The sequence below is a fragment of the Hemitrygon akajei genome, chromosome 16, assembly GCF_048418815.1.
Source record: "Hemitrygon akajei chromosome 16, sHemAka1.3, whole genome shotgun sequence".
NCBI classification, from domain to species: domain Eukaryota; kingdom Metazoa; phylum Chordata; class Chondrichthyes; order Myliobatiformes; family Dasyatidae; genus Hemitrygon; species Hemitrygon akajei.
The window spans coordinates 72096324-72111368 of NC_133139.1; the positions used below are offsets into that span (position 1 = coordinate 72096324).

General features: G+C 42.2%; 1 protein-coding gene across 2 annotated transcripts in view; it reads left to right on the top strand.

Annotated features, from left to right (window-relative positions):
* Positions 1-420: 420 nt before the first annotated feature.
* Positions 421-15045, top strand: part of LOC140740175 (ATP-dependent RNA helicase DDX39A) — a 29625-nt gene continuing 15000 nt past the window's right edge. The window contains exons 1-4 of one of the 2 annotated variants that reach the window (XM_073069153.1): positions 421-530; positions 1860-2072; positions 10877-11004; positions 13154-13246. In XM_073069153.1, the coding sequence (XP_072925254.1) occupies positions 437-530; positions 1860-2072; positions 10877-11004; positions 13154-13246 (528 nt within the window). In that variant the 5' untranslated portion in view covers positions 421-436. The remainder of the gene's footprint in view (positions 531-1859; positions 2073-10876; positions 11005-13153; positions 13247-15045) is intronic. The other variant, XM_073069154.1, reaches the window with a different exon arrangement.

The following is a 15045-nucleotide window of genomic DNA, read 5'->3' on the forward strand; positions in this document are numbered from 1 at the left end:
TGTGGCAGCTGGGAAGATGGTTCCACCACTTTCTCAAAGGGCAATCTGGGATGGGAGCAACATTCACATTCTTCAAAAAAAAGTATATTTTTTAAAAAATGATGTGTGGCGTACTCTGTTCTGGTGACGTGTAATCCATTCATTTACGTTTACACTGGAAAACCAAACCAAGACACTCAGTGCAAGTGAACTGGAAGCAAGGCTAGGGCCGGCGCTGTACCGCCCCGCGACGGGGGCTAAATTGTTACCCTCCCCCCAAACCAGGGATATCAACAGCAACTTCACAAACTCACTACATATTCCGGCTCATTCGGCTGAGTGACATCCAGCTGGACCAATCCCAGGCCAGAAAACGGAAGCCCCGGTTCAGCCTCGCGTCGGTGTTCCAATCACCGCATGGGCAAGGGGAGCGCTCGAGGGAAATCAGCCAATCAGGATGAACCAGAAGGCGGGCTCTCCGGCTGTAGGAATACCCGCGAAGAGCGTGCGGAGCGGCCATTTGCAAAAAGCAGCGGTCAGCCGGAGAGTCGGTACGTGTTGGCGGTGGGCCCAGCAACCCCGTTCGGAGCCGGCTTGAGACGCGCGGCCGTAAGAGCTCGCGAAGTTGCAGGGCAGGGTTTTTGCTGGGCTCGGGTAGGGTCGGTTTTGGTTTCGTGCAGTGCCGGTGATTGAGTGGGGAGTAAGGCCTACTTGAAAAGGCTTACTGATCGGGGCGGTAGGAGGTTGTAATGAGGCGGCTGGGTGGGAGTTGGGATGGCTAACGGGAAAGGACCCCGGAGCAACACTGGAGAGGGACAAAGGGGGTGGGGAAAGCGAGGAGCTGAAATCAGGATCCTCGGCAGTGGGGGAATGGATCCTCAGTGGTAGGTGGGGGCGAGGAATCCCACTGAGTATTCAGGGATATCACAGCGAATTTTGGCTAATATTTTCCAGTATTCTTTGGGGAATGTAATAGTTACTCCTATTTAAGGGTTGGGAAATTATTGTTATTAATCTTGTTTGTAAAAGTGAAAAAAGTAGTTATTATCTTTTAATAAGATTGATGCCTAACGTCATCAATTGGAAAAATATTAGAGTCAAATGATTTGGGTGAGGGAATCGAATGTAACACTGAAATTTGCTCCTGACCAATCTGAGGAGGCAGTGTGCAAACACATACTGTATGTCTTTAATGTGAATATATGTGCCTTATGTATTTGGTTATGGAAAAGATGTTATATAAAATCAGTTTGTGAAATGTTGATATTTAAAAATTTGAGTGTTTTCATACATCAGTAGCTGAAATCCAGTGGGCTTGAGCCAGTAAATGGGTTTGATAGCAAGAACATTTGAGTAAAGGAAAGGAAGAATTGTTTTACTACAATTATTGGAGTATTGTGTGCAGATTTGTTTCTCAGATATTCTTGCCATAGAGGGAGTGTAACAAATGGCCACCTAGATGTCTTAAGTTTATATGGGTTCAGAAGATTGGGAGAGCATCTGATGCAAGCCAGTGTAATTCTGACAAGGTTTAGACAGTGAACATGGATATGCAGTGGAGAATGATCAGTCGATGGGTTTTCAGGGTTTATTGGTTTGAGAGAGGATTAGCTGATACTAGAGGTTTGTGTTACTCTTAAGAGGAGAGGAAATCACCTGTAGAGTTGTGGTAATGGGCAGAGACGCATGGGGTTGAAGACTGGAGATTTTTACTGAATAGGGACTGAGGAGTCACCAGGGGATTGGGGAGGAAGGATATGGGTGGTTGTACAACCCTAAAATGGGTAAGTTTATTACTGCTTAAGATATTGAACAATTGTTTAGCAATGTGCATTTGATGCGATGTCTGTTGAAACCTGTAATTTTTTTTGACCATTCAGTAGAGATGGCAGAGAACGATGTTGAGAATGAGTTGTTGGATTACGAAGAAGATGATGAGAACCAGACCTCGGCAGAACCAGCAACAGCTCCTGCTAAGAAGGATGTGAAGGGTTCCTATGTCTCCATTCACAGCTCTGGATTCAGAGATTTTTTGTTGAAACCAGAGCTACTTCGAGCCATTGTTGACTGTGGCTTTGAGCATCCTTCAGAAGGTAATGGTTTTTTCCCCTACTGCTTATGTAATAACTTATAGTGGAGCATCAAAACTTATGTACCCAGGGAATTTCAGCACTTTTGGTGGGGGGGGGGGGGGGGGGCTCTGCTGTAACCTTAAACCCAGCTGTAAGCAGCATAAGTACTGATAATCCTGGCAATTATGTACAGGGTTTGTCCAAGGTAAGGTGCTCTGCCAGTACAATGGCATTGGAATTCTTTGGTTCTAACAGAAGTCTGTCAAGGTTTTCACCCTGTGTTTTTTGATTGGGGCTTGTTCTAACATGCTTGTGATTTGTGGTGTGAAGAAGCCTGCAGGTCAAAGTTGGAAGATTGGTGAAGAACTTTGTGCCTTTCAGTAGTATGTATGGATAGCTTGCTGCTCACAGTAAGTTACAACCCAAACCCAGCACTACCAACAGTGCAGTTCCTCCTCAGCGCTGTGTATAGAAAGTCTACATCAGTTTTGTCCTCTTGTTGGCTGATATGGGATGTGGAATTCGAATTATTCAGGCAACTGAATCCACACTGGGTATCTTTTTATACTGATTCTACATTAATTCCATTTTGTTCTGACATGCTTTCCATAATCTCACTGATTCTGCAATTTAGAAAAACGTAATATAACAATGTCAGTCTGCACATTGTTGAGGTGTGGAGGAAAATTGGGAGGCAGTGTTCATAATATGATAGATTTCACCCTGCAATTTGAGAGGAAGAGGCTAAAGTCAAACATATCAGTATTATAGTAGAGTATAGGGAATTACAAAGGCACGAGAGAGAGCTAGCCAGAGTTGATTGGAAATGGATCCTAGTAGGCATGATGGCAGGACAGCAATGGCTGGAGTTTCTAGGAACAATTTAGAAAACACGGGATAGATAAATCCTGAAGATGAAGTATTGTAAAGGTAGGATGAGGCAACCATGGCTGACAAGGGAAGTCAAAGACGGTGTAAAAGCAAAAGTGAGGGAATATAACATAGAAAAATTATTGGGAAGTTAGAGGATTGGGAACCTTAAAAAAACAATAGAAACCAACTAAAAAACCATAAGGAGAGAAAAGTGAAATATGAAGGTAATTATTCAATAACGTCAAAGAGGATACCATTATTTCAGGTACAAAAAGAAGATTGAGGCGAGTGTGGGTATTGGGCCACTGGAAATTGATGTAGTAGTGGAGAACAGAGTAATGGCAGATGAACTTAGCATATTGCAGAAAACCAGAAGTGTGATGGTGTCGGGGGCAGAAGTGAGTGAAGTTGCTGTCACCAAGGAGAAGGTGCTTGGTAAGCTGAAAGGTCTGAAGGTACAACTGGACCTGATGGGCCACACCCAGGGTTATGAAAAAGAGGTAGCTGAAAAGATTGAGGAGGCATTAGTAATGATCTTTCAAGAATCACTACATACTGGAATGGTTCTGGATGACGGAAAATCGCATATGTTATTAGACTCTAAGAAAAGAAACAGAAAACACTATAGGCCATTATTAAAGATGAAGTTTCGGGGTACTTGGAGGCACGTGATAATGTAGGCCCAGGTCAGCATAGTTTCCTTAAGGGAAAATCTTGTCTGACAAATCTGTTGGAATTCTTTGAGGAAATAACAGGAAAAAGGCAATTCAGTGGATGTTGTTGGCTTGGAGATTTAGAAAGGCCTTTGACAAAGTGCCATACATGAGGCTGCTAAACAAGATACAGGCCCCAGATTTTACAGGAAAGATACCAGCATGAATGCAAGATTGGCTGATTGGTAGGAGGCAAAAGGTCAGAATGGGGGGGGGGGGGGCTATTCTGACTGGCTGAAAGTGACATGGTGGTCTGCAGACGTCGGTATTGTGACAGCTTATTTTCATTTTATATGTCAACGATTTGGATGACAGAATTCATTCTTTCTGGCCAAGTTTGCATATTGTATGAAGATGGGTGGAGGGGCAGATAGTGTTGAGGAAATGGAGTCTCTAGAAGGACTTGGACAGGTTGGGAGAATGGGCAGATGGAACACAGCGTCGGGAAGTGTGGTCGTACACTTTGTTAGAAGGAATAAAGTTGTTCACTATTTTCTAAGTGGGGAGAAAATTTTAAAAATTGGAGTTGCAAAGGGACTTGGATATCCTTGTGTTGGATTCCCTGAAGTTTAACTTGCAGGTTGAGTTGGTGGTAAGGAAGGCAAATGCAATGTTAGCATTCATTTCTAGATGACTAAAATATAAGTGGAAGGATGTGATGCTGTGGCTTTATAAGACATTGGTCAGAGTGCACTTGGAGTATTGTGAGCAGTTTTGGACCCCTGTTACAATTCAACAATGAATATAGAATTGAGACAGGTTTTTTATAAACAAATAAAACTTTTATTAAACACTGCTCAAAAAAAACAAAAGTAAACAAAATGACTAACTTAACCGGAAGTCAGCTGCTATACGGCAGCTCGAATAGTTCTTAAAAGTAGTAAATGCAAAAGTCCAGATAATTTACGAAGTCTCTTAGGAGAGATTTTCCCAGAAGTAACGAATTCCTCGACCTCATGACGTTACTGCTGATTCCAGCCGAAATATGCCTTGCCTGAAGGATTTACGATGAAGGAAATAAAACGGCTTAAATGCACTGACCTTTCCTTGGTGAAACGCTGCATCCAGCTCTTTCTGCTCTTATAGAAATGCAGGAGCTATCTCAGACGCAGGTTACTAATTCCTTCCGAATGAGGATCAAATAAAGTCGAACCTGTTTTACCGCCGGCAACACCAACTTTTCTTGATCCTTCAGCTTCCCGAACTTCGATAATTCTTCACTCTACGACTGGACTTTAACTGGCAGCGATTTTCAGAACTGCTGGCATGACGATTCTTTCAGTAGTAATTAAAACTCCACTTTAAAACGAAACTGCGTCATGAAATCAAATACGCGGCAGAATGGAGTCACTGACGAACTAAGCCACGAACTGACCTACGTCACAGCGATGTGTGCTCCTCTTATACCCTGTTGAAAGAGGCTATTACATGACCTCTCATTGGCAGGAAAATTACACACTCCACCAGCACAAGACCATTACATCATGCCCAGCAGAGCCTTAATTACATCATGGTCATGTGACATTCACGATACTCACGGGTACATAACACCCCTTATCTAAGAAGAGATGTGCTGGCATTGGAAGGAGTCCAAAAGAGGTTCACGAGAATGATTCTGGGAATGAAAGGGTGAATATATGAGGGGCATTTGATGGCTCTGGGGCTGTCCTTGCTGTGCATTGAGGGTGAATCTTATTGAAACCTATTGAATACTGAAAGGCCTAGACGGGTTAGATGTGGAAGGATGTTTCCTGTAGTGGGTGAGTCTTGTCCAGAGGACACAGCCTCAGAAAAGAGGAATGTCTGTTTTGTACAAGTAAGAAGGAGCAGCGCGCACAAAATACTGGAGGATCTCAGCAGGTCAGGTAACATCTATGGAAAAGAGTAAAACTGTTGACGTTTCACACCGAGACCCTTCTTTGGGACAGTGAGAAGGAATTTCTTTAGCTAGAGGGTGGTGAATCTGGAATTCATTGCCAGTGACAGTTTTGGAGGCCACATATTCACGGCAAGAGGTTGATATGTTCTTGGTTAGCCAGGGCATCAAAGGTTACTGGGAGAAGACAGAGAATGGTTGATGGGGGGGGGAGGGTGGTGGGGATAAGTCAACTATGATGGAATGGCAGAGCAGAGTCAATGGACTTAGTACTCTAATTATGTCCTTATGTTGTCTTATGGTGTAAAATCTGATCTCTTTGGGGGGGGGGGGGGTGGAAGGAGGAATATCTAATTGTCCAGGGAGAAAATGCCAAATTCCCATGGATAGCACTGGTGAGCAGGAGTAAACTCAGGTCATTGATGCTGTGAGGCAGCAGTTTGAACTGAGCAACACTGCTTGCAAACAGTTTGTTTTGAATGAGTATTGCTACCATCTCAGCAGTAAATCTTACAGGCATATAGGATTAGGATTATGACTGTTCACCTTTTTCTCCTGCATGTGAGGACCCAGAAGTTTCTCATCTTTAATATAAAGCCAATTGCTAATGTTCTGTCCCTTCTTTAGTTTTATTGTTTTCCCCAAAGGTCCATCTGATTTTTAAAACTGAAGGCATGACCTTTATGCTGGTCAATTTACAACAAGGAACAGGATCAAGAACATGGCCTACGATATGCCAATTGAAACTTAATTCTATCTGCCTGCGTATGATTTATATCCCTCCTGTCCCTGCATAGACATGTGCCAATCTAAAAGCCTCTTGAATGTCTACCTGGCTGTATTTCAGGCACACAACACTGTGTATGCAAAAGAAAATTCTATTCTTAAAATTAGGCCCTCTGGTATTTGACAATTCTATTCTGGGGGGAAAGATCACCCTATCTGTGCCTCACTTTATTTTCTAAAACTCCTATCAGGTCCCTTCAGTCTCTGATTCTCCAGATAAACAACACACGTTTCAGCATTTATCCAACCTCTCCTTATAGCTGATGCCCTCCAATCAAGGCAGCTTTCTTGTAAACTTCTTGTGCACCGTCCCCAAACCTTCCATATTCTTTCTGTATTGGGGTGCACACAGTAGCCTGAAAAGCTTAGAACTGCATTGTGACTTTCTGGCTCATGTACTCTATGCCCTAGTAATGAATATGAATATGCCATATTTTTTCTTTACCATCCTATCTACTTGTATTACTACTTTTAGGGAGTTATGGACCTGGATCCCAAGAACCCTTCCCTTTCATTTGTCCTCGTAAAGTGCAGTGTCTCACACTTGCCTGGATTAGACTCCATCTGTGATTTCTCCAGCCATAACTAACTGATCTATCCTCAGTGGCCACTTTATTAGATACACCTGCACGCCTGCTCATTGATGTAAATATCTAATTAACAATTCGGGACACAACTCAATGTGCATGCAGACATGGTCACAAGGTTCAGTTATTGTTTAGACCAAACACCAGAATGGGAAAGAAATATATAATTGACTTTGACTATTAAATGATTGTTGGTGTCTGACTGGGTGGTCTGAGTATCTCAGACACTGCTGCTCTGGGATTTTCATGCATAAGTCTCCAGAGTTTTTGTTGTGGGGGAAAAAAATCCAGCGAGCAGTAGTTCTGTAGGCAAAAACGCTTTATGAGAGGTCTTAGGAAAATGACCAGACTGGTTCAAGCTGACGGGAAGGTAACAGTAACTCAAATAACTATATGTTGTAGCAGTGGTGTGCAGAAGAGCATCTTTGAATGCATAACATGTCGAATATTAAATGGGGTGAGCTACAGCAGCAGATCAGTGTTCCACTCCTATGCTTGATATGGCCACTGAGTATACATCCTGTTGTATCCTTTGACGAACTTCAATCTACAACTAATTTTTGTGTTGTCTGCAAACTTGCTAACCAACCCATCTAAATTTTCATCGGTCACTTAAACAACAGGTTCCAGCACTGATGCCTTTAGAATACAGGGCACAGACCTCCAATCAGAACAATACCCTTCCACTACTGCCTTCTCCTCTATGGCCAAGTCCGTTCGAAATCCAATTCTCCAAGGATTCTGTCTTCCATAATTTCTGGATCCGCTTATCATGAGAGACAGTCAACTTTTCAGATTGAGATGTCCACTTAGGCTTTTTCCAAGCATAAATTCCCTCCTTTGTCCTTGAGTGGTCAATAATAGACAGTAGGTGCAGGAGTAGGCCATTTGGCCCTTCTAGCCAGCACCACCATTCACTGTGATCATGGCTGATCATACACAATCAGTACCCCGTTCCTGCCCTCTCCCCATCTCCCTTGACCCCGCTATCTATAAGAGCTCTATCTAACTCTCTCTTGAAAGCATCCAGAGACTTGGCCTCCACTGCCTTCTTGGGCAGAGCATTCCACATATCCACCACTCTCTGGGTGAAAAAGTTTTTCTGCATCTCTGTTCCAAATGGCCTACCCCTTATTCTTGAACTGTGGCCTCTAGTTCTGGACTCACCCATCAGCAGGAACATGCTTCCTGCCTCCAGTGTGTTCAATCCCTTAATAATCTTATATGTTTCAATCAGATCCCCTCTCATCCTTCTAAATTCCAGTGTATACAAGCCCATTCGCTCCAATCTTTCAACATATGACAGTCCCGCCATTCCGGGAATTAACCTTGTGAACCTACGCTGCACTCCCTCAATAGCAAGAATGTCCTTCCTCAAATTTGGAGACCAAAACTGCACACATTACTCCAGGTGGGGTCTCACCAGGCCCTGTACAGCTGCAGAAGGACCTCTTTACTCCTATACTCAATTCCTCTTGTTATAAAAGCCAGCATGCCATTAGCTTTCTTCACTGCCTGCTGTATCTGCATGCTTGCTTTCATTGACTGATGTACAAGAATCTCGTTGTACTTCCCCTTTTCCTAACTTGACTCCATTTAGATAGTAATCTGCCTTCCTGTTCTTGCCACCAAAGTGGTTAACCTCACATTTATCCACATTAAACTGCATCTGCCATACATTTGCCCACTCACCAAACCTGTCCAAGTCACCCTGCATTCTCATAACATCCTCCTGACATTTCATACTGCCACCCAGCTTTGTCATCAGCAAATTTGCTAATGTTACTTTTAATCCCTTCATCTAAATCATTAATGTATATTGTAAACAGCTGCGGCCCCAGCACTGAACCTTGTGGTAACCTACTGGTCACACACAGCCTGCCATTCTGAAAGGGACCCGTTAATCACTACTCTTTGTTTCCTGTCAGCCAGCCAATTTTCAATCCATGTCAGTACTCTGCCCCCAATACCATGTGCCCTAATTTTGCCCACTAATCTCCTATGTGGGACTTTATCAACAGCTTTCTGGAAGTCCAGGTACACTACATCCACTGGCTCTCCCTTGTCCATTTTCATAGTTAAGAGGTCCTACCCTCTTTTTTAATGTGTGTGTGTATGTATGTATGTATATATATATATATATATATATGTATGTATGTGTGTGTGTATATATATATAGAGAGAGAGAGATAGAGAAATGCTGAAATTCACTTTAAACATTTGGCAAGAACATTTCATGATTCATTTTACCCACCTGATTCCCTATGATGTTTTTCTCTACTTCCTTTATATTCCTCAAGCACCCTGTCAGAATTTAATATCCCAAACCCTATATGTGCTTATTATTTGATTAAAAATTTGCAACATCTGTCATCCAAGATTCCAGAATCTTGCCATCCTTGTCTGTCTTCCTTGCTGGAATATGTTAGTCCTGAAATTTGGCTGGCCTTTCACAGAATTCTTATGTGAACTTGCTCAATGACAACAAACTACACTCTTCAGCCTAATGCTGTTGCAATTTTCCCCTGATGTTTTTGTCTTGTTCTTATCCATAATTAGCTTAAATGCAGCTGAATTATTTATTTGCCACTCCAGCTGTCTGAGGCAGTGAGTGTCATGAGAGCCATCTTAAAAGGGCCCCTTTGATTCTTGTCTCACTACAACCAGGTGGCCACCATGTAGCTTAATTGTAAAGATGTGAGAATGCTACATTGGATTGTTGTCCCTTTCAATCCACACTAGTCTAACTTGTGATTAATCAGTTCCAAAAGTTCACAATTAAAGTAAGTCCACTTTTATTCACCTCAACTTTCTTTTCTTGAAATTCTGAGAAAAGGTAAGACTTTGAACAGTTCTTTGCATCCTCTAAATGTAGTTTAAGCTGAAATCATTCTTCCACTGGTTGACATTCTGAAAATCCAGCATTTTCTGAATTCAAAACCATATAGGAGTGCCAGCCAGTCAGGTAAAACCAGTAGATCCATAATACGGTCACTATTGTGCTGACTAGGGTGTTTCTTCTGTAACTTGAATAATTTTAGAGAATTTATCAAACCTCCAAAAATCTGGAGGTAACAAATGGAGAATGGAAGTATGTTTATTGTTTTTGGCCCATATATATTTCTAGCAAGAGTAGAAATACTGTTGGATCTGGTAAGAGAAAAGTAATTCACTTTCTCCAATGAAAGCTTCATACAAAATGGGTGTACAAAAAATTAACAGGTCATTTTTGACAAAGCTTATTTTGAGGGAGTTGGAGGTAACTACAGTTCACTTGGACTGAGTGCCACTTCAACCGAACACAGCTTCAAAAGTGCCTGTGTCAGATAGGTTGGACTATTGGACGGGACATGTACTCTTAAGTTAGTTTGTAGAAGCCAGGGTCCAGTGAGATTAGTGGGAGTGGGGAATGGAACTTGGCAATTTTCAGCTTGTAAGTTTCAGTTTAAATGTTCCAGCTTGCCAAAATAAACAAACATACATTCTGGGCATTGGCTGCATATGCTTGCACTCCAGATCTGATCTGATGGGGAGCCAGGTAACTGCACCATTTGAACTATGAGGTACTGGATTATCTGAGTTTTATTGTAGGAGTGGCCTTTAAGAGTACAAATGATGGTTTCCTATTGAGGACAGTCCACAGCTAGTGATCACAAGGATAAGGCAGTAATAATTTGAAATAGAGAAATCTAATCCACTGTAGTGTAGAATTTATTGCTACATCAATTAATTCTTTAAGGAGAGTGTAGGCAATTGTGTGGAAAATAGTTTTCTGAGCAAGGTTAAAAGAAGATGGAGTAAAGATGATGTTCTTGTAAATTACCAATCAAAGTAATTAAGCCGTTTAGGTTAAATTTACTTATTTCTCTAGCATTTTGTCCTAGATTGGGAAGGAAGGACTAATTGTTCAGATAATTGGATGGGAAACTGGATCTAAATCCAGATAGTTTTAGTGTTGTGCAATCATTGCTGTATCTGTTCTCTCCACAGTTCAACATGAGTGCATTCCTCAAGCCATTCTTGGAATGGACATCCTCTGTCAGGCCAAATCTGGAATGGGAAAGACAGCAGTATTTGTTCTTGCGACACTGCAACAATTGGAGGCTGTTGATGGACAGGTAATTTATCAGATAAGAATTGGTATGTGTGGTTTTCGAGCCACTAGCTTACATGACACAAATAATTATAGAAACCAATCAATTAGTATTAACAGATCCGTCCTTGCAAGTTCAGTAGAAGCTTTGTCTGGTTTCACTGCTACTCGTCCATTTCCAGTCATTACACAGCATTAACACTAGATCAAAATATGAATAAAAGTGTGGTCTTCGGCCTGAACGTCATTTTGCTTTGCATGGATGCTGCTTCACCAACCGCACGTTTCTAGCATTTTCTCTTTTTATTTCAGGTTTCCAGTATGGGTGTTTTTTAATTGATTAATCCTGGTATCCAGCTTGACCTAAATTGATATCATAGGCGCTTTTCTTTGTGTGAGACCAAATTCAATTTTTTTGATGTGACTGAGGAATGACTGGTTTCATTATTGATGATAACAGTCCTTTCAAGTCTACATTGGTAGTGTGGTAAGCATTTCACCTTCTGGTTTAAAAACTAAGATGCCCGTTAGCTCTAGGAAGAGCACCATTGCACTCAGTAATGTTGCTTAGTTCGCGTGTGTCCTTGAGCTGCTGAACATTTAGATTAGGAGAAGATACCTTTCAGAGTTGGACACATTTGCATAGTCAACCAACACAAGACACTTTGTTGAACAGAAACAGTGGAAAAAGATGAAAAGTTGACATTTTTTGTTGCTTAATTTTCTACTCTGAATTTCAGTTTTGAGATCAGTTGTCCTGTAGGGCTCTGTGTTTCATGTAAAGTCAAGTCAAACTTTATTGTCATTTTGACCATAACTGTTGGTACAGTGCATAGTAAAAATGAGACAACATTTTTCAGGACCATGGTGTTACATGACACAGTACAAAAAAACTAGACTGAACTAGGTAATTAAAAAAAAACACAGGGAAAGCTACACTAGACTACAGACCTACACAGGACTACATAAAGTGTACAAAAACAGTGCAGGCATTACAATAAATAATAAACAGGACAGTAGGGCAAGGTGTCAGTCCAGGCTTCGGGTATTGAGGAGTCTGATAGCTTGGGAGAAGAAACTGTTACATAGTCTGGTCGTGAGAGCCCGAATGCTTCGGAGCCTTTTCCCAGGCTGCAGGAGGGAGAAGAGATTGTATGAGGGGTGCATGGGGTCCTTCATATTGCTGTTTCCTTTGCGGATGCAGCGTGTAGTGTAAATGTCCGTGATGGCAGGAAGAGAGACCCCATGATATGATCTTCCGATGATCTTCTCGGCTGACCTCACTATCTGCTGCAGGGTCTTGCAATCTGAGATGTTGCAATTTCTGAACTAGGCAGTGATGCAGCTGCTCAGGATGCTCTCAATACAACCCCTGTAGAATGTGATGAGGATGGGGGGTGGGTAGGAGATGGACTTTACTCAGCCTTCGCAAAAAGTAGAGATGCTGCTGGGCTTTCTTTGCTATGGAGCTGGTGTTGAGGGATCAGGTGAGATTCTCCATCAGGTGAACACCAAGAAAAGAGCCATTGATGTTCAGCGGGGAGTGGTCGCTCCGTGCCCTCCTGAAGTCAACAACCATCTCTTTTGTTTTGTTCACATTAAGAGATGGGTTGTTGGCTCTGCACCAGTCCGTTAGCCACTGCACCTCTTCTCTGTAAGCTGACTCGTCGTTCTTGCTGATGAGACCCACCACAGTCGTGTCATTGGCGAACTTGATCTGGTTCGAGCTGTGTGTTGCAGCATAGTCGTGGGTCAGCAGAGTTGAACAGCAGTGCACTGAGCACGCAACCCTGGGGAGTGTGATGGTGTTGGAGATGCTGCTCCCAATCCAGACTGCAGGAAGTCTAGGATCCAGTTGCAGAAGGAGGTGTTCAGGCCCAGTAGGCTCAGCTTTCCAATCAGTTTCTGCGGGATGATTGTGTTGAATGCTGAACTGAAGTCTGTGAACAGCATCTGAACGTATGTGTCTTTTTTGTCCAGGTGTTTTATTGTAAAAGTTTAACTCTTATTCACACTGTGTGTGTGTGTGTGTGTGAGAATCATGAGAAGTGTTAAGACTTTGCTGAGTTAAAAATTTAAAGTTACTAGGCAGGCAACGTAAGATATTGTTAACCAACTTATGAACTACTGCATGTTTCATTGTTTTTCCTGAATCTTTTTTGGTTCATAAACAGGTATCAGTCCTTGTCATGTGCCATACCAGAGAGCTGGCTTTTCAGATCAGCAAAGAATATGAAAGGTTTTCAAAATACATGCCAAATGTAAAGGTAAGTGCGCACACAATACACCTTTTACACTTGGCAATGTGATATCCTATAGAGTCTCTTTAATTATTTTGGGAAATCAACACATTTTGGAAAGACCTCAGCCGTTATATTTTCTCAGTGGAAAGCTGACTTACATTTTATTGTACCAGCAGTCAATCTCCTGTTTGGAGTAGCAAGAATTTGCTATGGAGTTTGAAATCTGTATCCAGCTTGGCTTCACATCTGTTTGATTTCTTTGGATTGTTTGCCAATGTTTTGTGCATTTTCAAGAAGTCTATTAACTTAACAGTGTTATAGTTGATAGGATAGTGTTTTAAAAGTATGTTATAGGTTGAGGCTGTGGGATCATGTAACAATTCTAATGTTGCATGCGCAACAGAAAATTTGGGTGATTAATCATCCTGTAAGAGCAAATTATTATTGATGGTCCCATGATGGATTGGTGCTGGCATTGACCAGGACTGAGCACTTTATGGCCATGGATTCCAGGTGTTCAGAAAAAGATGGACAGGGGTCTGGGGAATACTAGTTAGGTTAGAGATTATAGTACTGGAGAGCAAGATATTTTTGAGATGTTTAGAAAATAGTCCTTGTTCGTCATTACCATGATGCTAAGGGTATTCTGTGTGCCACAAAATGGTTTGAAGACAGGGAAAACTTGTGAAGAAATCAGAGTTGAGTAAGAACTGAAGTGGTGACACCTCAATTGTACAAACGTGTAATACTGCTAGCGTATAGAAAAAATAGCATTTCTGAAATTCATTCAAAACTTTAGAATGTTTTGAGGAGGGGAAATGACAAATGGAGGTTACTGTAAGTATGACCTGTTAGATTTTTGAGAGATTAAATGTTATGGGATGGTACACAATTATTGACAGGACCATTAACAGTATTGATGTACGGAGGGATCTTGCAGTCCAAGTTCTTAGCTTCTTGAAAGTTATTTCCCAAGTTGAAATGCTGGTAAAGAGGGTGCATGGCATGCTTACCTTTCTTAGATAAAATATTGAGGTCAAGAGTCAAGGAATTATATATTATTTATAAACCTGGTTAGCCTGCATCTGGAGTGTTGTATTCATTTCTGGTCGCCCCATTTTTAGAAGGGTGTGGGGCTTTTGAGGGGGTGCAGAAGAGGTTTGCTGGAATGCTGCCTGGATTAGAGGACATGTGCTATGAGGGATGGTTGGATAAACTTGGGTTGTTTTCATTGAAGCAGCAGAGGCTGAGGGAATGTCTGATAGAAGTTTTGTAAGATAATGTCGCGCGCAATGCACTACTAAGGAAACACACGGAGGCAGAGAGAGCTGAACTCAGAATGCCTTTACTGATTCAAAATCGCGCACTTAAATCTCACCTTCCATGGGCCCCTGTGACCCGTGGGGTGGACGTTACATCAGACTGTCCCCGGAAGGTCTGCCCCGAGCGGGTAGTTTCAAGCGTGCTACCACGTGTGTGCCTGTGGCTCCCGATGGCGGTTCGAGTCCTGTGTGTGTGGGCTGCCACAATATGTAAGTTTTGTAGCATTAGTAGACCAGGCAGTATCTGTTTCCCGGGGTTATAGGTGAGAGGGGCTTTGTGGGGCAAGTTTTGTAGTGGATGCCTGGCAGGAGTAGTAGTGGAGGCAAATACAGTAGAGATTTGGATAGGCACTTTGCAAAGAATGGAGAGGTTGGGATATTACTCTAAACCAAAAGGAATGTTTTAGCAACAGCTTAGCACGATATTGTGGGCTAAAGGGCCTATTTTACTGCTGTATTTTCAGTGAACTTGGGGAGCTGAAAAGGAAAATAAGACTAGCA